This window comes from Schistocerca serialis, chromosome 12, assembly GCF_023864345.2.
Source record: "Schistocerca serialis cubense isolate TAMUIC-IGC-003099 chromosome 12, iqSchSeri2.2, whole genome shotgun sequence".
Taxonomy (NCBI): domain Eukaryota; kingdom Metazoa; phylum Arthropoda; class Insecta; order Orthoptera; family Acrididae; genus Schistocerca; species Schistocerca serialis.
In genome coordinates, this window is record NC_064649.1 from 167788561 (window position 1) to 167813075 (window position 24515).

The 24515-nt window shown below is 45.2% G+C and overlaps 1 protein-coding gene across 1 annotated transcript in view; it reads right to left on the reverse strand.

The window, feature by feature from the left end:
* Positions 1 to 24515, reverse strand: part of LOC126428249 (calexcitin-2-like) — a 377130-nt gene that overhangs the window by 66843 nt on the left and 285772 nt on the right. The window contains exon 2 of the mRNA XM_050090162.1: positions 11322 to 11402. Coding sequence (XP_049946119.1) covers positions 11322 to 11373 — 52 coding nt within the window. The 5' untranslated portion in view covers positions 11374 to 11402. The remainder of the gene's footprint in view (positions 1 to 11321; positions 11403 to 24515) is intronic.

Genomic DNA, 24515 nt, shown 5'->3' on the forward strand with positions numbered 1-24515 from the left:
CAATGTTTTAATTGGTTCGCCGTGATGAGAAAAAGCATTTCAATTGTTGCATGCGCATTATCAGCATTAATAAAGTAATTATACAACAGGCTACATAAATGAAGAAAATGGTTGGTATTATTACGAAAGTTGGAATATCCTAAACGAGTGTTATGATTAGATATATTTGATTTGTTGAAATGTGCTGCTGACAAAGGCAGATCTACTTTCATGACAATGTCTTCGAACTCCAATCCACATGGCTAGCTTGTGCATTCCTGTCGCGCGAATTATCCTCCGATGCTCACAATACTCTGGCTATTGTGTTGTGCGACAGATCAATTGTTTATTTTTCTCGATGACAACTATTTTATTCACGATCACACATTGTTAGTTTGGCAAGCCCTAGGTGAGTAAACAGTATCTGGCATGTGCCTATCATTCCGCCTGAAGGAACGCTCGTCGTTATTTTAATACTGCTCAGATCAAGAGAAAGAATAAAATCCTTTGGTAAGTTTCCTTTCCAGTAGCTCAGTGTTAAAAATACGATGGGTTACGGGGATTCCACCAAAATTCCAACAGAACTGGCTATCTATTTTTGTCTGAGTTGTTAACCTTTTCTCATTCGAAGAAGCATCACCGTTTGTGAGTAACGGCCACATTTCTCTTGGTGACTGGTTTAATTGTACTTCCTTTGTCACAGTGTAATTTGCCAAACTTATCTGACGGCAGCTATTGAGACAGAATTCCGAAACGGAGAGCCTCATTAAACAAGTAATTGGCAATCACAGAGCTCAATAGCTTACGAAAAACCTCGTAGTGTTGGTTTGCAGTAACATAAAAGAAGAAATTTCTTGAATATTTTCATACTAGGAAGCTCTTGTTTCGCTAGCTGTCGATGACTCTTAAAAAATTGCAGTCACTGGAGTGAAATAAATAAAAAGGGAATTATAAGTACTGATATATCGCCATAGATAAGAAAGTTCGGTGTGTTTAAGAATTGACAAAACACTCTCCTCCTTGTGTGCTATCATTCGCCAAACTTTTGTTTCGATGTCTCGAGCGGTTTAGGAGATATGAGAGATGTTGCGAGCATTCATTCTCGCGGGCGTGAGATCGGAAGTGAGCGCGCTACATAGGATCCATTTTCTCGAGATCGGCGGCACATAGAGACCTCCTCCCAAGTCTAAACAAAAATTCAACATGACAGCTAAATTTCATACACAGCAACATATGGTGTAATGCGCACCAAACGCAAAATCACAGCGACCCCTAATTTTCGTTGCAAACTTTTTGAGTTTTGCGTAGTGTATTACTAAAATGTGTACACCACAATAAGAATGGTCATTAGCGAGATATGGGCACTTCGCCACGAAGCTGACATACAACGCTACAATTAAGGCAAAAATCAAATTTTTTCAGTGAATAGTTTGTGTAAAGTCGTTTGAGAAAGATAACAGGTTGCGTGCGCTTCGGTTCAGTCAGCGCAGAGCGTCGCCAGTCGGCGCGTGCGAAGTACGGTGTACGCGTCGCAATATGCGCTGCACCCGCGCGACCCGTGCGGCACGTGCGTGTCGCGCTGTAGTCTAGTGTCACGGCCGGCCGCGGTGGTCTCGTGGTTCTAGGCGCGCAGTCCGGAACCGCGGGACTGCTACGGTCGCAGGTTCGAATCCTGCCTCGGGCATGGATGTGTGTGATGTCCTTAGGTTAGTTAGGTTTAAGTAGTTCTAAGTTCTAGGGGACTGATGACCACAGAAGTTAAGTCCCATAGTGCTCAGAGCCATTTTTCTAGTGTCACGTCACACGTGCGCCTATCCTTTACAGCACGGCGATACGTCGCCGATATTCTACGCCCCGTTTTCTTGCCCCTCATGGTACGTGATCCTGGACTTACACTTCAGCAAAATAATGCCCGCCCGCACACGGTGAGAGTTTCTACGGCTTGTCTTCGTGCTTGCCAAACCCTGCGTTGTCCAGCAAGGTCGCCGAACCCCTCCCAAATTCAGAATGTTTGGAGCATTCAACTCTGGCGCCCTAACGCGCCAATTGGACAGAATTTGGCGCGATATCTCTCAGGAGCCAAACAACTGCTTGCTTAAGAGCCAGAAGTGGACCAACGCGTTATTGACTTGCTGAATTTGTGAAGCCCTTTCTCCTGAATAAATCACCCAGTTTTTATGGAAGTTTAATCATTCGTTTATTTGTACATTGAAAGTTGGACGTTAATTTCTATTTTTTCTTTTTTGGAAATTTGGCCTCTGATTCATCGGCTGTGTGCACACACAAACTCTTGAGCCTGAGATATTATTATCGCGAGTGGTGGTGAGCAATCAGTTGTTGAGAGGAATCGCATGGGACAACAGACGTCGCAGCCTGCCCTGAGCGTGCTAGTATTATTATTATTATTTTGTAATTTGCCTTTCTTCTGTGCGCAGTTGTTGCTTCCTTGCGCATGGAAGGATTTGTCAGATTTGTGTGTGCATAAATTGGAAGCCTGCCAGGGTGGCCGAGCGGTTCTAGGCGCTACAGTCTGGAACCGCGCGACCGCTACGGTCGCAGGTTCGAATCCTGTGTGTGATGTTCTTAGGTTAGTTAGGTTTAAGTAGTTCTAAGTTCTAGGGGACTGATGACCTTAGAAGTTAAGTCCCATAGTGCTCACAGCCATTTGAATCACAAATTGAAAGTAATATTCGTATCTTTGTTGTGACCACATACGCAATTATTGATTATAGAAGTTGTGGAATAATTAAAGTTTATGGTAATCAAAGTCTCCGAGGAAAAGAAAGGTCTGAGTCAAGTTTGTCACCGTGCGAAATGTCAGTTTTCACAATACAGTAAATCCAAAGTTTTTATCGATTCCTTTCATTTTTTTACGCCGCTTAAGGCTTGTTGGCTAACCCTCCTGACCACTTAATTTCTATAAAAAATAATAATAAAAGGGCGAGTAGTTGCATCAGTAGTTGCGACCACGCATTGCACTCCCCGGGGATCGCAGTATTTCTTTTGAGTTATTTTAGCATGTTGCTGGATGCAAAACGGTCAAGCAGTTGCAGCGTCAAGACGAGGTAAGTTACCACTTGCGTGCAGGAGCATTACAGTGTTAATTGTTAGGAGACGAACTGATTTGTCATGATTTATAGGAAGAGTAATTAATTTCTGGCTTCTGTTCTCAATCAGAACACTGACACGTACGATAGTAGGAAGTTCCAGAAACTGTTTGAATGCTGCCATGTCGGCATAAGGGTTTTGAACCATCGGCGAAAGATACATAGAAAAGGCAAGCAAAGAAGTGTATGCTGTCTTCATAGACCTCGAAAAAGCCGTGCAGTGGGGTAAGCTGTTAGATACCTTGAAAAAGAAGGGAGCAAAGTGGAAAGAGAGAAGATTGATCGCAATCTTACCTACGTCTACATTCATACTCCGCAAGCCACCTGACGGTGTGTGGCGGAGGATACCTTGAGTACCTCTATCGGTTCTCCCTTCTATTCCAGTCTCGTATTGTTCGTGGAAAGAAGGATTGTCGGTATGTCTCTGTGTGGGCTCTAATCTCTCTGATTTTATCCTCATTGTCTCTTCGCGAGATATATGTAGGAGGGAGCAATGTACTGCTTGACTCCTCGGTGAAGGTATGTTCTCGAAAGTTCAACGAAAGTCCGTACCGAGCTACTGGGCGTGTCTCCTGCAGAGTCTTCCACTTTCGCGATTACTAAATGATCCTGTAACGTAGCGCGCTGCTCTCCGTTGGATCTTCTGTATCTCTTCTATCAACCCTATCTGGTACGGATCCCACACTGCTGAGCAGTATTCGAGCAGTGGGCGAACAAGCGTAGTGTAACCTACTTCCTTTGTTTTCGGAATGCATTTCCTTAGGATTCTTCCAATGATTCTCAGTCTGACATCTGCTTTACAGACGATCAACTTTATATGATCATTCAATTTTAAATAACTTCTAATGCGTACTCCCAGATAATTTATGGAATTAAATGCTTCCAGTTGCTGACCTGTTATATTGTAGCTAAATGATATGGGATCTTTCTTTCTATGTATTCGCAGCACATTGAGATTCACATGACGAGTTCTCAGTGAAAAGTGCCCCTAAGTATATGAATTCTTGCACTCTCTTGTAGGACTGGTTTATTATGCTGAATGTGGTCATTGTTTGGTAGCTGGTTTCTTAGGTCGCTGGCTGCGTCAGCGAAGACAGGGCAGAGAGATGCCGGGTACGGTCCATAACCTGTGAGGAAGTGCGGCAGTCCCTTACTCGGTTGGAAATGCGAGAGTTGGAGACGTTCTTTGATGTTTGGGAGAGTTGGCAAGTCCTTCTGCCTGTTTGTCCCAGAGTTCTTGACATAGCTCTTCTCCTCTTCTTTTAATTGCAAATTTATCCCCCCTCCGCACCCCCAAAATGCTCTTTTTCTATATCTCCCCTATACCAGGCCGCCTGTTCCCGGATTTTGATGTCCAGGGGACACACCCCCACGAGTGTTAGTAGTGCCCCTCCCGGAGATGCTGTGTATGCTCCAAGGGAGCGTAGAAGCATGTTGCGCTGCACCGTCCTCATGGCCACAGCAGGCACGACCCTCGTGAGCCAGTGCGCCCGGACTCCGGATCCGTAACCAACGATGGAGGCGAGAATGGCGCGGCGGCAGGGCTTCACGAGTTCTGGTGGGAGGTACGGACCTTGGGTACACCTGCCCGCCGCCTGCGCTGCCAGCCGGCGGCAGCGGCCGGCCTGTTACAGCTGCCGCCCACCGAACGGCGCGGCCCGCCATCCAAACAGGCCCCGGTGCCTGGAGGCTGCCACCCCCAGCCGCCTCGCCAGCGGCGCTGTTTGCCTTATGAGCCCCCGGGCGCGTCGGCGCGGGCGGGCGTAAATCATCGGGCCGGCTTTCAGGAGGAGGTCGCCACCTGCCGGCGTTTACCGCGCGGTAAACACGGCACCTGCTGCGAGAGCCGCACACACGCGGCCCACCGTGCCGGGTCGCCGACGTCCATCGCGTGTGAACTCCTACGTGCCCGGAGGAGGACTCGAACCTCCGGCGGGAGGGACCGCGCAGCCGTGACACGGTGCCTCTGACCGCGCGGCTGCCCACCACATCTCACGTGTTGCACACACTAGCACTGTTCGTGTTCTTCAAAATACCGGTAATCCGACACATCGATGTTCAATTTAACCACTCTCGCCACTCGATCAGTAGAGAAAGTATCGATACATCCACAAATCGGAGTAGAAAATATCGACGGACTGGCATATAAATATATTGGCTCCACAATGTAAATATACTGCCGGTTTCAGCTTTCTTGTTTAAGTACTGATTTATTAATATATATACTGACCCTACGACTTATCTTAAAAGCTAGATTAAGGAAACGCAAACCTACGTTTCTACCATTTGTAGACTTAGAGAAAGCCTTTCACAATGTTGACTGGAATACTCTCTTTCAAATTCTGAAGGTGGCAGGAGTAAAATACAGGGAGCGAAAGGCTATTTACAATTTGTACAGAAACCAGATGGCAGTTATGAATCGACGGACATGAAAGGGAAGCAGTGGTTGGGAAGGGAGTGAGACAGGGTTGTAGCCGCTCCCCGATGTTATTCAATCTGTATATTGAGCAAGCAGTAAAGTAAACAAAATAAAAATTCGGAGTGGGTACTAACGTCCACGGAGAAGATCTAAAAACTTTGAGGTTCGCCGATGACATTGTAATTCTGTCAGAGACAGCAAAGGACTTGGAATAGCAGTTGAAGGGAATAGATAGTGTTTTGAAAGGACGGTATAAGATGAACATCAACGAAAGCGAAACGAGGATAATGGAAAATAGTCGAATGAAGTCGGATGATGCTGAGGGAATCAGATTAGGAAATGAGCGCTTAAAATAGTAAAGGAGTTTTGCTATTTGGGGAGCAAAATAACTGATGATGGTCGAAGTAGAGAAGATATAAAATGTAGACTGGCAATGGGAAGGAAAGTGTTTCTGAAGAAGAGAAATTTGTTAACATCGAGAATAGATTTAAGTGTGAGGAAGTCGTTTCTGAAAGTATTTGTATGGAGTGTAACCATGTATGGAAGTGAAATATGGACGATAAATAGTTTGGGCACGAAGAGAATAGAAGCTTACGAAATGTGGTGCTACAGAAGAATGCTGAAGATTAGATGGGTAGATCACATAACTAATGAGGAGGTATTAAATAGAAATGGGGAGAACAGGAATTTGTGGCACAACTTGACAAGAAGAAAGGGTGGGTTGGTAGGACATGTTCTGAGGCATCAAGGGATCACAAATTTAGCATTGGAGGGCACCGTGGAGGGTTAAAATTGTAGAGGGAGACCAAGAGATGAATACACTAAGCAGATTCAGAAGGATGTAGGTTGCAGTAGGTACTGGGAGATGAAGAGGCTTGCACAGGATAGAGTAGCATGGAGAGCTGCATCAAACCAGTCTCAGGACTGAAGACCACAACAACAACAACAACAATTCTGTTTTAGCTGTCTTCTCTTCCGTCGATTGGGCTTGACGTGTACAGATGGGCGTGTAAGACGAGAAAAGGTCTCTGTAACACCCCCAGTTATGCAACACCCTAAGGGCAGTCCTCCCATTCCACCGTCGTTGGAAATTTTGAAAATGTACCTTTACAGGGACAAACTGTCTGTAGTGCTAGACGTCTGCAGGTAGGCATCTGCAGTCAAGAGTGGTGTCGAGAGGCTGCCTGCTTGCCTCCAAAGGCTTACTGCCTGTACACTGAAGCACCACAGAAATTGGCACAGGTATGCGTATTCAAATAAAGAGGCAGAATATGGCGCTGCGGTCGGCAACGCCTATATAGGACAACAAGTGTCTGGTGCAGTTGTTAGATCGGTTACTGCTGCTACAACGGGACTTTATCAAGATTTCAGTGAGTTTGAACGTGGTGTTACAGTCTGTGCAGGAGCGATGGGACACAGCATCTTCCAGGTAGCGTACCGTGAGTATTAGGAATCCCATAAAATATCAAATCTCCGACATCGCTGCGGTCGGAAAGGAGATCGTCCAAGAATGGGACTCAAGAGAATCGTTCAACGAGATAGGAGTGCAGCCCTTCAGCAAATTGCAGCAGATTTCAATGCTGGGTCACCATTAAGTGACAGCGTCCGAACCATTCGACCAAACGTCACGGACATGGCCTTTCGGAGCCGAAGGCCCATTCGTGTACCCTCGATGACTGCACGACACGAAGTTTTACGCCGCGCCTGGGCCCGTCAGCACCGACGCTGGGCTGCCGATGACTGGAAACACGTTGCCCGGTCCGACGTGTCTCGTTCCAGTTTGTATCGAGCGGATGGCCGTGTACGGGTATGGAGACAACCTCACGAGTCCCTGGACCCTGCATGTCGGCAGGGCACTGTTCAAGCTGACGGAGTGATGTGGGGCGTGTGCAGTTGGACTGGTATGCGACTCCTGGTACGTCTAGGAACGACTCTCACAGCTGACACGTATATCCTGTGTCATCAACTGCATCCATTTATGCCCATTGTGCATTCCCACGGGCAATCCCAGCAGTACAATGTGACACCCCACACGTCCAGAATTGCTACAGAGTGGCTCCGGAACACTCTTCTAAGTTTAAACACTACCGCTGCCCACCAAGCTGCCCAGACATGAACATTAGTGAGCAGATCTGGAATGCCTCGCAACGTGGTGTTCAGAAGAGATCCATCGTACGGATTTACGGACAGGGCTGCAGGATCCATGGTGTCAGTTCCCTCCAGCACTACTTCAGACATTAGTCGATTCCGTTCCCACATCGTGTTGCGGCACTTCTGCGTGCGTGCGGGGGCCCTAAACGATATTAGGCAGGTGTACCACTTTCTCTGGCTGCTTCACAGTTTGTCACTGTACAGGTACATTTTTAAAATTTCCATCAACGGTGGGCGGGTTGCACCGAGGGTGTTGCTTAACTGGGGGTTCTCAGAGGGACCTTTTGCCATCTCACACACGCATGTGTCACGCGTCGCTCGCCCTCCCCCCTTCTGTGATCGCGCTACAGGAGGGCGCAAAACACGAGAGCAGAAAAAGCATTAGAATTCTTTTCTGCTTTGGATCACGTACAAATTTTGTCGAATTGTTTTGAACGGTCCCTGGTGGTTCCACGCTGTACACAACGTATACACGAGAGCAAAATTGCGGTTACGCTGCACTACACCTAAATAGGAATGCAGCCCAACAATAACCTTAGAGAAGGGTCGAATCGTCTGGGGGGGGGGGGGGGGAGGGGGTGCCAGCCAGCACAGTCAAAGGTTCTCATCACACTGCCAAAATTGTTTTTGATCGCGTAATGGCTGAGAGTCAACGTCCCAAGGAAAGGGGTGGGTGGTTCGATTGGCTCAGTTAACGCCCCCTCTGACTTCTTTTCGGGGCGATTGTGAGCGGCAGTGTGTGCTCGTCCATCCCTGAGAAAACTGCGCTGTTTCGACGCTTGGCGTCGCGGCTCTGACCTCCATCCCAGATGCGTCAAAAGAAGGCGTGAAATGTGGGTAAGAGGGGCTCTGACGACCTTTCCGTCGGGTGCCCCATCCATCGTGGCGTTAGGCGGAACTGAGGTGAAATCTGGTGCCACTGTGGCGTCATTAACGTCATTAACCCACCTTACACCTTCTCGCACGTGTAGACAGACAGACCTGGCTGTTTGAAACGTCACCGTGCCCCAGGATGACGTCACAGGGCACCGCGCTGTTGCACCATCGCACAGGACTGTGGAAATGGTGTCTGTTGTTTTGGACACGTCCGAAAGAACACATACCATCTTGATATAGTAGATAACGCTTACTGTCCAATGATCTTCTTCAGTGCTGATGCACTCACATTGCTCAAACTCTTACGGGAAGACTGCCGCGAGTGTTGAATATAGTGGGCAGGGGCACTACAAATGTAGTGTGTGGACAGTAAGTTGAAAATATGGGTCTCATGGGCAGCGTGCGACAGATGCGTCCCTGTAGTCGCACTGTCCTTTGTTTCCTCGATGGGTCAGTCGGTTAGAGCGTCTGCTATGTAATCAGAAGATCCGGGTTCGAGTCCCGCTTGGGGCACACGTTTACAACTGTCCCCATTCATATTTATCAACGCATGTAAGCATCTAAAGGTCTCGATTTCATGGTAATTCATTGCAGATGAATGCTGTAGGCACCTCTGAACTAAATTTCAAAGTCCTGCGTATGGTACGCAGTTACGAGGTTTCATAAAAGTGATACTTTGATTGTGCTGTACAACGGTCATTCGTCACGCAGTAATGCTGTTCAAAACGTATCCTGAGATTACATCGTGCAAGATAAATATTACGCACTTCTGTAGATACCAGTAAAGAGTGAAGCAGGTACAAGGTTGCCCTATATTTCTGAGAATATTGCATAAAAAGTTGAAGATGTGATTGTGCCGTGGTAAAAATTGCTGTTTTGAAGAAAAAAAAGAGCTCAGCAGTTGGTCAGTCGGAGTGAGTCAGGGTCAGTCACTCGTCACCGGTTGCTGGACTGTCTCTCGTTCGCATTTGTGCGGCAGTCAGTATCTGTCGTTCGGAGTTCCAGTATGTGTTAGACCACCAGTCTGCTCGAGTGTGCTCAGGCGATGATCAATGGCGGTTGGATCGATCGGTTGGTCGGTCGCGCACTGAGACACGAGATGACTTGTCCGCCTTGAGCGTCGGCGCATGTGAGGTCGCCACGTGAGTCCAGTGGGCCGCGCCGTATAGCGAGGGGTAGTGGCTTCGCGGCCGACACGAGAGCAGCAGGAGTGAAACCACGATGTCGGTCTGGCCGGTGCGAGCTGCGACGCCGTGAGACGGGAGATCGGCGCGCCTTCCTGCGTCCGTTGAAGCGGCTGGCAGCGGACGGTTCGGGAGAGCGATTTGGGGGTGCTGAGCCAGGTCTTCTCCAGAAATCGCTGTTTATTTGAAGTTAAGTGATTGGTGATATGTTGTTTCATTTACTTGTTACATTCTACTTGTTTTCTTTGTCAGTCTCTCGTCCCCAGCTTGCTCGTCTGTCTCCCGTCGGCATTTGTTAGGCAGTTAGTGTCTGTCTGTCTGTCTCCCGTATGTTAATAGCTGCCTCTGTCATGTTTGTCGGATTCGGTGTTAACGAATTTATTCCTTGAAGTGTAACGGCCTAATTCCTGAAATATGTTTTTATCTTGCCTATCATCTTGAGAGGCGGTATATGTGTAATGTAGAGCATGTTTTTATATTTTATGTAAGACTGCAGTTCATGGGTTTTTATTCAAATGGTCATTTTAGTATATAAAGTTGCCATCCTTCCGCCGTAAGAGTTTTTTTTTTTTTTTTTAATCAAGTTGCACCTTCGGTGGCAAGTTAATTTATTTAATGTTAGTGCTTTGTACGATTTCCATCCCTCCTACGGCGTGCGTGGTTTATGTGCTTGTGTGAGTTGTTAAAATTTTTAGTTTAAAGTAATCTGGTGTATTGCAGATTTGCACCAGTGTAGTCTTTCAGAGGTTGTTGTGAGCGGTCGTAACTACGGCCGTGTCAAAAGGGAGCGGCAAGGTTCTCAGCTCGAAAGCTCATACTGTCAAAATTGGTTCTTTCTGCCTCTGAATGAATTGTAACTTGATATTTAGAGGGTGCTTTCGGATTATAATTTTAAATCTGTTAAAAAAAAAGAGCTTTTAGGAATAAAATTTCCATTTGTTGACAGAAATTTAATTTGTTTTCATCAGTTACCCACTGGCAACTACTTCCACGCTCACAGTGTGATTAAATGTGTTAATGTTCTTGATGAATCGCTAGTAAATAAAGTAAATTCTTAAGAAAAGGTTTTGAAAGTAAATTCACGGTTCAGTGATTTGATTTCAATTTTTAGGAAAACTGGAGCAGGCGAATTGTTGCTATGGCTGGAATAGGAATTAAATACTGTATTTCGCTACAAAACCCACAAGAAAAAGTACAACAAGGAAGAGAAATATAGGTCGCATTCAATAGTGGATGAAGACAAAGTGATTAACGCAATGAAAATTCCAAAATCAGAGTCAGTAAAACTCGCTGTATGTGTGGAATCAGATTTAATTAACAACAGAGATATACTTTCAGAGTTTCAACAAATACGAGCGCAACAGATGGGCCATTGAGGCAGAGTTGGTAATTATATTACGCACAACTATTGATAGTGTCTGTTCAGAATGTGGAGGCATAGCCGGTCTACAAATGGAATACGTGATATGACGAAGGAGAAAAATTAGGTGTAGAAATCGGAAAATTTGTCGTTTTGTAACTTTCAGTTATATCTACAATGGCGTAACTACGCAAACTGTAGTTTCATTTTTATGTGTAAAAGCCAGTTTAGACCAGCTGACTCACCAAAGAATACGCTGAAGACGTACATCAGCTTCTTCTTCCTGAAGTCTGCCATCTTGGTGCTTTCGCTGTTGTGTTAACTTCCTGCAACAAGAAAAAAGTGCTGCTAAAAACTATGACGTAGTTTATTAATTTAGGTAAGGAAAGATTGTAGACAAGACAGTTTACTTGATGATGAGCAATCTGTTTTCATCAGAATAGCTTTTGAACTAAAAATAGCAGCAAAATTAAAAAAAAATTGATTGAAATCGCTAAAACTGAACAAAGCACTACGCTCCAATGGCATTTCTATCAGATTCTATGCAGAATTTCTGTCGAGCTAGCCTCTTTTTAACCATAGTATACTACCGGAGGAAAAATACTCAGTTCGGAGCACAAATAAGGCGAATACTCTCTTGTTTAAAAGACGTTGACTGAAAAGTGGGGTACCAGCTGCCTCATTCTAACCTGCCTCAGCACCTTTCCAAATTTTCCCAAAAACATTGGCATGCGAACACGTTCGTGCTCTTTTTAACACGGAACTCACCTCCTACCTCGCTGGCACACACTACTCCATCGCCCACACCCGTCTCCTGCCAGTTGCCCTTCATCACTCACTCATTGTCATTATCTCTTTGTGTTCCTGTGTCCTTCATTCTCTCCTGCTGCTACTCTCTCCCCTCTCTTCCTCGTCGTCACTGTCACAGACTCTACCACTGGCCGTCACCTACTTCAACTTTTCCTTCTCTTTATTCCTCTTCCACTAGCGCCGTCTCCTCCACTCTTTTCCTAGCCCTGTTGTGTCACTGCCATTGTGTCGCTCTTTCTCTCTCTCTCTCTCTCTCTCTCTCTCTGTTCCGCCATAACATCAAGCGCCGGGACGTAGGCACGGAACGTAACCACAGGGACGGCTGTGAGACGACGTACGCTGTCTCGGATCGCACCACGACAGGAGCGGTCTCTAGCGGAAGAGAGTATAAGCGCCGCTCCAGCCAGCACAAGAAGTCGTGACTGTTCAGCTCAGACTTGTGGTCTAGATCAATTGCTTGCACGGAAATTGTATATATCGAAGGACATTGATTATTTGCATGTCGCCAATTTCTCGCGACACCTCATCATGAAGAAGGCAAAGTTAAGTATTATCAATTCAATTACTGTAATGAACTCCATTAATATTATTTGCTTGTATGTTGTCTAGCTATCCGAGAAAACAGCTTCCTAGGCACCCTATATTACACGAGTGGGCAGGATGCTGCTGTCTCCTTTGCCTTTTCTATCGCACAACCACTGCCTACTACCTTCCAGTATTCATTACTTTACCGTCTCTTTGCACTGCCACTGGCTCTCGTATCTCGGCACAGGAAAGAGCGAATATGTTTGTATGCCAAAAAATTTTGGAAAATTTAGAAAGGTGCTGAGGACGATAGAATGCGGTCTCTGGTACCCTGGTTTTCAGTCATAGTCTCTTCAATTGCTGCCTGTTCGCCTTTTTTGTGTTCCAATAGGAGCACTTTTCCGGTGGGTGCCTTTTTTTCCCTATCGCAGCAGGGCATGCCACATATACAAAGAAAATTTATGGCTTAGTAAAATTTTGATAGTTTAGTTACGCTAAAGTGAAATAGCACGACACTAATTTTGCACTTGAGAGTGCATGTGCTCCAGTACTACAACACGGAGTTTCCAGAGCCCTCCTGGTGGTTACCAGGAGCCCCCTGACAGTAACGGAGACCCTCAACAGCACACTCCTCCTTGTTACATCACTTTATGAGCCATGTTTTCGCCTCATACGGGATTTCACGTTCGTACTTCACGTGTACAACTGGTGCAAATTTGTATCTCTGTATCGCCCGGATAAACATGACAAGAAAATTGTCAGTGTTGTTCGTGATCGACATCTTACGAATATATCACAAAAATGTCAGTCATTTCCCGCGCATACCCGTCTTGGAGCCCGCAGATAGGTTTTGTTGCGAAAAAATGGTCGAACAAAAGCTTTTTGGGGGATCTTGAAGAAACCGTCCTCGAGTTAATAACGTTGAACCTCTGTACTCGGAAACGAGTAAATAAATCGAGAAAATTTTCTAGGTTTTCCGAGAGCGAGAGCTTAGGAATATATCGTAAAACTTCCAGTCACTTGCCGTGCACAGCCTACTTGGAATCCGCGCTCGGATTTGGTACGAAAAAACGGTGCTTTCTAAGGAACCGTCCATGAACTAGTGGTGGCTGTGTAAGCCCCCCCATCATATCTATGGGCGCTATCTCAGCAGAAGAGATGGGTTTCACACCAGCCAAGCTGAGTAAGCGCTCATGCACTTTACTGGCAACATTCACTGGCCAGTTTTTTTCTTCTTTTGTTCCGTACTAATACCTCGCAAAACGTGGAAAGCAAAGAGCTTGCACTAGAAGAAGTCTACTGTCAGAGCTAACAGAACAATTTCCGTGGTTTCCTGCCCTCTCACCTCAAACTGAGACGAGGGTCATTGGGCCGTGTATCGACTCGTGCTACACCTTGTATTTAGATTGCATTGGTTTTCCTTTTCTTCCCCTGACATGTTTGTTTGATGTGTTGTCTGTCATTAAGTGGCTGCTCGGTTGTCTTTTCCCTCTGCTATCGATATCTGCGTTTCTGCTTCCGGGAAACTGCTATGGAGGAAGTGAGATCGTTGATCGGTGGTAACTCCGTGTGGTGGCGCGGAAGTAGAGTTGTGCGCAGAGAGAGTGTGGTGGACACGGGAGAGCAGTGTGGCTCTCCAGCGCGGACCAGGCGTGGTCGGTTGTACCGAGTCGCCACGTGATGTGTGTCGGCTGTGTGTAACGAGCGGGTCGAGTTGACGGAAGAGCTCCCCGCGGGTTGGTTGTATATAGAAACGCCCCACGAGTAGTTGCTGTTCATTTCGCCCCGGTGGGACGTTAACAAGCTTCTGTAAGTCCTCCGTTTCAGCACTGGAGTTTAAAAGGGGGACACCTAACACGAAGGAGCGGTCACTACCCGTCAACGTTGCAGAGAAGACGTGGACTCCGGTGACAGAGCGTGTTGTCGCGTGGCCGTGGCGTGCCGGGTACGCTGGCGACGCGTGCGCGGTCGGATGTGTGGATCCTGCCCATCGGAGGTCGTGAACTGCCTGTCCGAGCATAATTGCAAGTTAAGTTAGTGGAAGGTTTAATCATTAAGTAATAAGTTTGCTCGTCGTGTTCATTACACGAGATGTATGTGGGAGTAAGAAATGAATTGTCCGATTCTCCCTGGAAAGTTATTGCAGTCACAAACTGTGTATACCTCTTGAGTCAGGATAACGTACGGTGTGCAAATTTGCACCGCAAATATTACGAAATTGATGTGCTGTTTTTACAGAATGAATTGGTAGTCGGGGTTTCGTATTGTTAGGCAATAAACCGATTGTAATAATACTTAGAAAGTGTCTTTTTGCTTTCTGTTCTGTGTCCTTGGTCAGTTCCCTCAGAGCGGTAAAGAGATAGAAGAAAATTACCACATACAAAAGGCTATAGTCGAAGGGAAAAATGCAATAAATGAAAAAACAACACTCTGCAACAACACATTCTTTACCGTTCTGAGAGAACTGACTGAAGGACACAGAACAGAAAGCACACACACGCAAAAGAACCACTTCCCCATCACACACGGAGACACAAATAATGAACAGAAGTCGTCGTAATTCGCGCTACAGTTTTTCATAGCCTTTCTCGCCACTTGCGATACGCCTCTCGCGACACACGCGAACAGCAAGATGACGTAATATTCTGGATCAGAAACAAATTGCAAAAGTTTTGTTTTTCTGTGTAAAAAGCAGCCACACACCATATAACGAACGTGAGTACACAAATAGCTAAGCAACAGCTAAATACACACCAAAATAACTGGTTTCCACAAACACTATCACAATCCCAAGTGTATACTGCTGACATACGAAGTTCACCTTTGAGTATTTGTTTACTAACAGCCGCTCACATGGTTGCAGATGACGTGATGTTCGCTAAGGAAAAAGACGGCAACAGAAAAAAGAGCACAGGAAATATGTCACAAACAGCGCCAATAATAGCTCAAAACATGCTGTAGCATACAATAAATAAGGTAGTATAAAAGTATCAACATAAAACTATATTTCAAAAGACCATTTGTAAAAATATAATAATGTTTTACTGTGTTTGTACAACCACAGCATTTTCTGCATGTTTTAGATTTAAAAAAACCCACAGGTGATGGTGATATTTGTCGCCGAAACTAGTTTGGGATAATAAAGAAATAAACAAATAACACGGTGTTTTGCATCAAGGCGGACCCAACTTGTGATATTACTGTCGTACCTGTGTTACCTGTCTGTTAGGTGTGTACCGTATGTAGCAGGCGTTATCTCGTAACGATAGCTTTATCCACGTATGCAGTCAGAGTCTTACTAGATTCCCCCAGAAACCGGTACAGCGAACCATCTAGAAATTGAATTAGGATATACAAAGGCCCGTGAAACCTACAGAACATTTTTGTTATTCAATGTGACCCTTCTGTCTGTTATTTAAACACAAACACTATTTATAGCAAAATTAAAATTGTCAATGTCTAATCCCAGTTTTATTCGGAAACTGTTCATTTGTAACACGAAACAGAGGGACGTTGTAGTAAAGGCAAAGGAAATAATCAAAATTTATCATATAGCGCTAGAAAATGCAATTTCCTTAAAGAGAAGTAAAATAAAAAAACCCAAAAGATAAATATTACAAAAATTGCTTCAATGCTTCATTGCACCTATCTAAAACATCTTCCCGTTAGTCTGTTCAGAAACAACTTCCGCACTAATCAATAACAACAGAATCTCTTGCCTTTGGTAATGATGAAGAACGATCTGTTGAGTACACAAAAGAGACAATAAGTATTTTATTTCAAACAATAGAAAATCCAGGATGGAATGTAACAACAATACGAAAGGGGAAGTTGCTACTTGCCATATAGCGCAGATGCTGAGTCGCAGAGGGCACAAGAAAAAGACTGTCACAAAGCTTTCGGCCAGTAAGGCCTTCGTCAACACACACACACACACACACACACACACACAACTGAAACCGCTGAGACTGCACTCGTGTCTGTGAATTGAGTTTGCATGCGTTTGTGTGTGTCGTCAATTGTTGACGAAGGCCTTACTGCCCGAAAGCCTTATTTGTGACTCTTTTTGTGAGCTGAGTGGTCAGCGCGGTGGAAAGGGACCCAGGTTCGATTCCCGGCTGGGGTAGGAGCTTTTTCTCCGGAAGTTGTGTTGTCCTCATCGTCATTTCATCCCTATCTCCGGCGCGCAAGTCGCGCTACGTGGCGTCGAATACAATAATTACTTTTCCTCGGCGGCCGAACTTCCCCGAATGGGGGACTCCCGGCCCACAATGCCGTACGCTCATTTCCATTGTGACGCCTATCCGTGTCTCAGCATCTGCGATATATGGTGAGTAGCAACCTTCCTTTTCATAATATAAATACTTTATTTTATGTTTGTGCATGTAAACTGAACTTGCATCAAAAGTAATTTCTTTGGTTAGATAAAATCGCAAAAGTTAAGCAATCAACCAATTTTTATTACTTATAAAACGCAATTTATTTTCTGCAAGGGTATAAAATACACAGTGCACTCTCACTGAAGGATGTGCGAGTCTAATTATGTACAAAATGAACAAACAGAAAACAAGCTCCAAGTTTCTGTATTACACGTTCATTTATGTTTCTTTCCTTACCATTATTAGTGCTAATTCTACCATTTACTACGTCATTTATGCACTGTAGCAAAACTACTGAACTGTAGTATTGGTAGAACGCTATACTGGTGTTTCCGTATTTTTATCCATCCCTGTCTGTTTTACTGCAATATTTCGTGAAACATAACAACACTTTCGTTCTGTGGGAGTCTCAGGGACTTGGCATAAGGCCGGTATTACACTATCAAATTTCTTCGTCAAAGATTTGATCAAAGATGTGATCAAATATTCCGTCAAATATATTTGATAAGTTGTTTGACGTAGCGCTAGAAGGGGTATTACACTGTCATATTTTTCGTCACAGTTCAAGATGGCTGACAACAACTTGTTATTAACCGCAGCAGTTGCATGTACCACAATTGCACTGTGTGCACATGTGGATGAGAAGCCGGGGGAAAAAAAGGAAACGTACCTGGGTGAAGCCGTGGGTTTTACGACGACACGATAAAAGCATTCAACAAAATGTGTTTTGTGAGCTTGAGTGGAGGACGTCAAGTCGTACATAAATTACTTAAGAATGGATGAGCATACATTTCTGTATGTGCTCAGTGAAGTGTATCCTCATATCACAAAGCACAATATTCACTTAAGAACTGCTACATCTTCAGGAGACAGGCTCACTGTAACACTCCGATTCCTTGCTACAGGAGAGGGTTAGGTTAAGTTAGGTTATGTTAGGTCAGGTCTCCAATCTTCTTAATCTATTTTTGTATTCAGTGTGCCTCACATTGTAAAGCGCCTCATCAGCTTCATACACCTCTATTAATTTGTAGTTGTCGGCACACACCCATTGTATTTACCGGCAATGTTTATAAAAACACTACAGACGACAGAACGCTGCAGCAATGCTAGCGCTCCATGTGGTAACATGTCACACTGCAGTGAACAGAAGACAAGCGACTTCTTTGATCAAATCTACAGCGAGGCTCTAGATCTGATCAAATATTGGACGACATTTGACAAAGTTCCCTATTGCACCATCAAATATCTTTGACAAAGGTTTTTGACAAAGAAATTTGAGAGTGTAATACCGGCCTAACAGTCTGAGTGTGGGTGAAAAGCCCAATCCTTGATGTAATACTAAGAATCTTTGAAGACGATAAAAGGTAAGGCGCCGACGGAGAGGGAGATGGAGAGGGGGGAGGTGGGGGAGGGGGGAGAGGATAGTATGGCCACAGCATATTTTATTGTCTGCCAACTTTGAGAGACCTAGACACGTACAGGGAGGAGAACTGCCGAACTGTAGAAACACTTTCTGTCACGTTGAGGAACGATGAAGTACTATTGCTGCTGGGCCGCTGTTATTTCGCGTATGGAGCAGTTAAGAGCCAGAAGATCAAGCCACTGCAGTTTTTTAGCTATGTTCGTCAAACTGGAAAAAGCGTTAGGCAGCGTAAAATGGTGCAAGATGTTCCAAATTCTAAGATAAATACGGGTAAGGTACAAGGAAAGGCGAGTAACATACAGTATGTGCAAGAACCATGTGTAAACAATAACAGTGGGAGACGAAAAACGAATTGCTCGAATTAAAAAGGATGTAAGACAGAGATGTAGTCTTTCGCCCCTACTGCTCAATCTGTACATCGAAGAACCAGTGACGGAAATAAAAAAAAAGGTTAAAGAGTGTAACTAACATTCAAGGTGAACGGATATCAGTGATAAGATTCGCTGCTATCCTGAGTGAAAGTGAAGAAGAATTACACGACCTGCTGAATGGAATGAACAGTGTAATGAGCACACGGAATATGGACTGAGAGTAAATCGAAGAAAGACGAAAGTGGTGAGAAATAGCAGAAATGAGGACGGCAAGAAACATAACATAGAGGTTGGTGACCACGAAGTAGTTAGAAGTTAAGGAATTCTGCTACCTGGACGGCAAAATAACCAATGACGGTCGGAAAATGGACGACATAAAAAGAAGACTGGCTCTGGAAAAACAGCATACCTGGTCAAGAGAAGTCTACTAGTATCAAACATAGGCCTTAGTTTGAGGAAAAAATTTCTGAGAACGTACGTTTGGAGCACAGCATTGTATGATAGTGTGACGTTGACTGTGGGTAAACCGGAAGAGAATCGAAGCATTTGATATGTGGTGCTACAGACGAATGTTGAAAATTAGGTGGACTGATCAGGTAAGGAATGAGGAGGTTCTGCGCAGAATTGGAGAAGAAAGGAGTATGTGGAAAACACTGGCAAGGAGAAGGGACAGGGTGGCAGGACATCTGTTAAGAAATAACTTCCATGGTACTAGAGGGAGCTGTAGAGGGTACAAAAATTGTAGAAGAAGACGGAGACTGGAATTCATCCAGAAAATAACTGAGGACGTAGGTTGCGACTACTACATCTACATACATACTCCGCAGTCCACCATACTGTGCGTGGCGGAGCGTACCTCGTACCACAACTAGCATTTTCTCTCCCTCTTCCACTCCCAAACAGAACGAGGGAAAAATGACTGCCTATATGCCTCTGTACGAGCCCTAATCTCTCTTATCTTATCTTTGCCTCAAATGCTGGTTCTCTAAATTTCCTCAGAAGGGATTCACGAAAAGAACGCTTCCTTTCTTCTAGAGACTCACCACCCGAGTTCCTGAAGCATTTCCGTAACACTCGCGTGATGATCAAACCTACCAGTAACAAATCTAGCAGCCCGCCTCTGAATTGCTTCTATGTCCTCCCTCAATCCGACCTGATACGGATCCCAAACGCTCGAGCAGTACTCAAGAATAGGTCGTATTAGTGTTTTATAAGGGGTCTCCTTTACAGATTAACCACATCTTCCCAAAATTCTACCAATGAACCGAAGACGACTATCAGCCTTCCCCACAACTGCCATTACATGCTTGTCCACTTCATATCGCTCTGCTATGTTACGCCCAAATATTTAATCGACGTGACTGTGTCAAGCGCTACACTACTAATGGAGTATTCAAACATTACAGGATTCTTTTTCCTATTCATCTTCATTAATGTACATTTATCTATATTTAGAGTTAGCTGCCATTCTTTACACCAACCACAAATCCTGTCCAAGTCATCTCGTATCCTCCTACAGTCACTCAACGACGACACCTTCCCGTACACCACAGCATCATCAGCAAACAGCCGCACATTGCTACCCGCCCTATCCAAAAGATCATTTATTTCCCTGGGGCACTCCAGATGATACCCTCACCTCCGATGAACACTACTCTGAGATGAAGAGGTTGGCACGTGAGAGGAATTCGTGGCTGGCAGCATCAGACCAGACAGAAAACTCGTGACTAAAAAAGGGCGTAGCCCCGATTTTGGAACCGGTATTCGTGATTTCTTTCAATAAAATAAGGAAGAAATCACAAATCTTAGTCAAGACTGTAATTGTACACCTGCACCCACGTTTTGCTTCGTATAAAAACAAGCGATACGGCAAGTGAAGCAGACGTGAGACGAGCCCGTGCTTTGTGACTGTTTACGATTTTGTAAGTAAAAGAGTTGCACCCGGAGGGCGCTGCACGACATGGACGAAGAGGCTGTGCCGAGTGGGACGGGCGTGGGCGTGGGCGTGGGCGGGAGATCTCGACAGCACAGCTAGCTGCCGCCTCGCAACAACATTTCGAAAACTGCTTGAAACTGACGATATTGTCTGTCCGTGGTACGTGGGAATACTTTAAAAAAGGGGCTTTAACAAAATGGCGGCACTCTGAAATAAAAGTGAATGTTTCGCCAAAGAAGTCATTATAAAGACGATATTAATATATATAGCAAAAATCCTACATACTACGGTAGAAGAAAAGCTGACTCACAACTTACAAAAAAGGTACATTGTAATTGTATGTTTATTTCATGATAGCTCCCGCCAACTTAAGGAATGTTCTTTTGAAAAAAATAAAAATAAAAAAAAACAATCGTTTAAAAGTTTCATCTTGCGTTTTTTAAGATTGGAATTGAACATTTAATCGACAATGCCAGCACCTTAAGGTTGGCTTTTTTTTTCGCCGATGCCGAAGCACTCTCATTTTGACGAAATTATATCGATTAACTGGTTTCCGCTTACCACTCGAAGCATTTTCTTGCACGACTGGGTTCCTTTTCGGACCCTTTCTATGCCTATAAATACGTCCGCTTGTCATTTTCAAGCTCTCATAGTTTGCGTCGCACAAAAAACGGCGAAGTGACAACTTTAGCAATAGCGGATCAACGACGTGCTTTCATACTGTTTACGACAAACTAATCATGTTATGAAGAGAGATCTTGTTGAAAATAGCATTTTAGCTGATATTAATACCCGAAACTGAAGGGACCCTTATTCCGTCAGTAACTACACTGAAACGCCAAAAAAACTGAATCAGGCATGCGTGTTCAAATACAGAGATATGGAAACAGGCAGAATATGGCGCTGCGGTCGGTAACGCCTATACAGGGTGAAAAGTATTTAAACCGACGAACTCTGGGAGGTTGTAGGGGACATCAAAACAAATATTTTTCCCTAATGTCATTTTCTCCTATGAGGAATATTTAAACCGGTAGAGGAAGATTTTTCTGGCGGCAAATTAATTAAACCAACAAACACTTTTCCATTCTTTTATGACCAAGAGACAACAGAGTAACACAACCCAATTTCAATTACAGTAGATTTTCAAAAATACCTCCACTGACACGTAAACAAAGGCTACACCGTCGCATCATGTTCTGTCTGACACGGGCAAAAAACCCAGGAGTATCCTGAATTGCTTCTGCTACTGCTACTGTCCGGGCAACCAGGTCCTCTTCTAATGCAACAGGAGTTGCGTAAACAAGGTTGCGCATCTCTCCCCACACAAAGAAGTCCAGAGGGGACATATCTGGGGATCGAACAGGCCGCGGTACAGGACCACCTCTGCCAATCCACGTCTCTGGGAACCGTCGGTCCACGAATCGACGCACACGACGGCTGAAATGTGCCGGCGCCCCGTCACGTTGGGACCACATGCGTTATCTTGTAGGGAGCGGGACGTCTTCCAACAATTCTGGCAATGCCCTGGCGAGAATATTGTGATAGTGCCTGCCATTTAATGGCCGAGATAGCAGATACGGCCCAATTAAACAGTCCCCAACAACACCGACCCACACATTAACGAAGAACCACACTAGTAACTGTGACATGTGGGTTATCCTCACTCCAAACATGCGAATTGTGCATGTTGAAGACTCCATCACGCCCGAACGTTGCTTCATCGGTAAACAACACAGAGGATGGAAATGTAGGATGCATTTCACACTGTTCCAGGTACCACTGTGAAAACTGTGCTCTGGGTGGATAATCAACTGGTTCCAGGTTGTGGACACGCTGTAAGGGAAATAGACGTAAGAATTTGCTTTCGAAGGAATGTTCTTACATTCGTCTGATTCGTCCCCATGTTACTTGCAAATTCACGAGTGCTGATTGAAGGATCCCTCTCCACATGCTGCAAGACAGCTTCCTCAAATTGCAGCGTTCCCACCGTGCGACGGCGTCCCTGTCCAGATAATCTGCTAAATGACCCGGTCTCACGCAGAGTTGGTACACAGCAGCAAAGGCCGTATGATGCGGGATACGGCGATTAGGATATTGTTGTTGATAAATCCGCTGTGCAGGTCGTCCGTTGTGGTGCGCTACGTAGTACGCACCAACCATATCAGTGTTCTCACTCCAGGTGTATCGCTGCATTAGTAAACAGAGGCAATGCACTGCTACACTGGTGGACAGCAGTTGCCTACAACTGAAGAGCGTAATACGCCCTCTAACAAGTGAAGAGCGTAATACGGCCTCCACCGGTTCAAATAATCCTCATAGGAAAAAATGACATTAGAGGAAAATATTTGTTTTTATGTCCCCCTACAACCTCCCAGAGTTTGTCGGTTTAAATACTTTTCACCCTGTATGAGACAAGAAGTGTGTGGCGCAGTTGTTAGATCGGTTACTGCTCCTACAATGGCAGGTTATCAAGACTGAAGTGAGTCTGAATAGTCGGGGCACGAGTGATGGGACACAGCATCTCCGAGGCAGCGATGAAGTCGGGATTTTTCCGTACGACCAAATCACGAGTGTACCGCGAGTATCAGGAATCCGGAAAACATCAAATCTGCGACATCGCTGCGGCTGGAAAAATACCCTGCCAGAACTGGTCCGACGATGACTGAAGAGAATCGTTCAACGTGACAGAGGTGCAACCCTTCCGCAGTTTGCTGCAGATTTCAATGATGGGCCGTCAACAAGTGTCAGCGTGCGAACCATTCACCAAAAAATCATCGATATGAGCTTTCGTGTACCCTCGATGACTGCACGACACAAAGCTTCACGCCTTGTCTAGGCCCGTCAACATCGACATCGGTCTGTTGATGACTGGAAACATGTTGCCTGGTCGGACGGCTCTCGTTTCAGAGTGTATCGAGCGGATGGACGTGTACAAGTACGGAGACAACATCATGAATCCATGGACTCTGCATGTCAGCAGTGGACTGTTCAAGCTGGTGGAGGCTCTGTAATGCAGTGGGGCGTGTGCAGTTGGAGTCATGTGGAACCCCTGATAGATCTACATACGACTCTGACAGGTGACTCGCACGTAAGCATCGTCTCTGATCACCTGCATTCCGACGCTTTGGGCAGTTGCAGCAGGACAATGCGACACCCCACACGTCCAGAATTGCTACAGAGTGGCTCCAGGAACACTCTCCTGGGATTAAACACTTCCGCTGGCCACCAAACTCCCCAGACACGAACATTATTGAGCATGTCTGGGATGCCTTACAACTTGCTGTTCTGAAGAGATTACCACCCACTCGTACTCTCACGGATTTATGGACAGCCGTGCAGGATTCATGGTGTCACTTCCCTCCAGCACTACGTCAGACACTAGTCGAGTCCACGCCACGTCGTGTTGCGGCTCTTCTGCTTGCTCGCGGGGGCCCTACACGATATGAGCCAGGTGTACCAGTTTCTTCCGTTTTTCACAGTCAAGTGCTCGGATGCGCCAGACCCCCACGCAGTAAATCGCGGTCTCAACACATTTTAACATTTATGGCACTCTTTATATGAATGACTCTTGAAAATAGACTCTCTAATGAACATTTTACACCAATAAAAAATTTCTACCCCCCTTACAGGCTTGCCAGTGATTTGAGTAATATGGACCCACAAATGTTAGCAGTAAGGGCTGGAGGACAAATGGCACGCTGTAGGGGCACGGATAGCGAGGAGAAAGAGAGATGCCGCCCATCGGAAAATTAAAGACACCTTTTCAGAAACGAGAAGCAGCTGTAATAAGATCAAGAGCTCATATCGAAAGTCAGTACTAAGTACGTAAGGGAAATCTGAAGAGTGCAAGGAATATTTACAACAGCTATCCAAGGCAAATGAATTTGAACGCAATATGATAGGAGGAAGCAGAAAGTAAATGAAGATGAGATGGGAGGTCCGATACTAAGAGAAGAATATGGCAGACCCCTGAAGTTTGAGGCGAAACAATACTT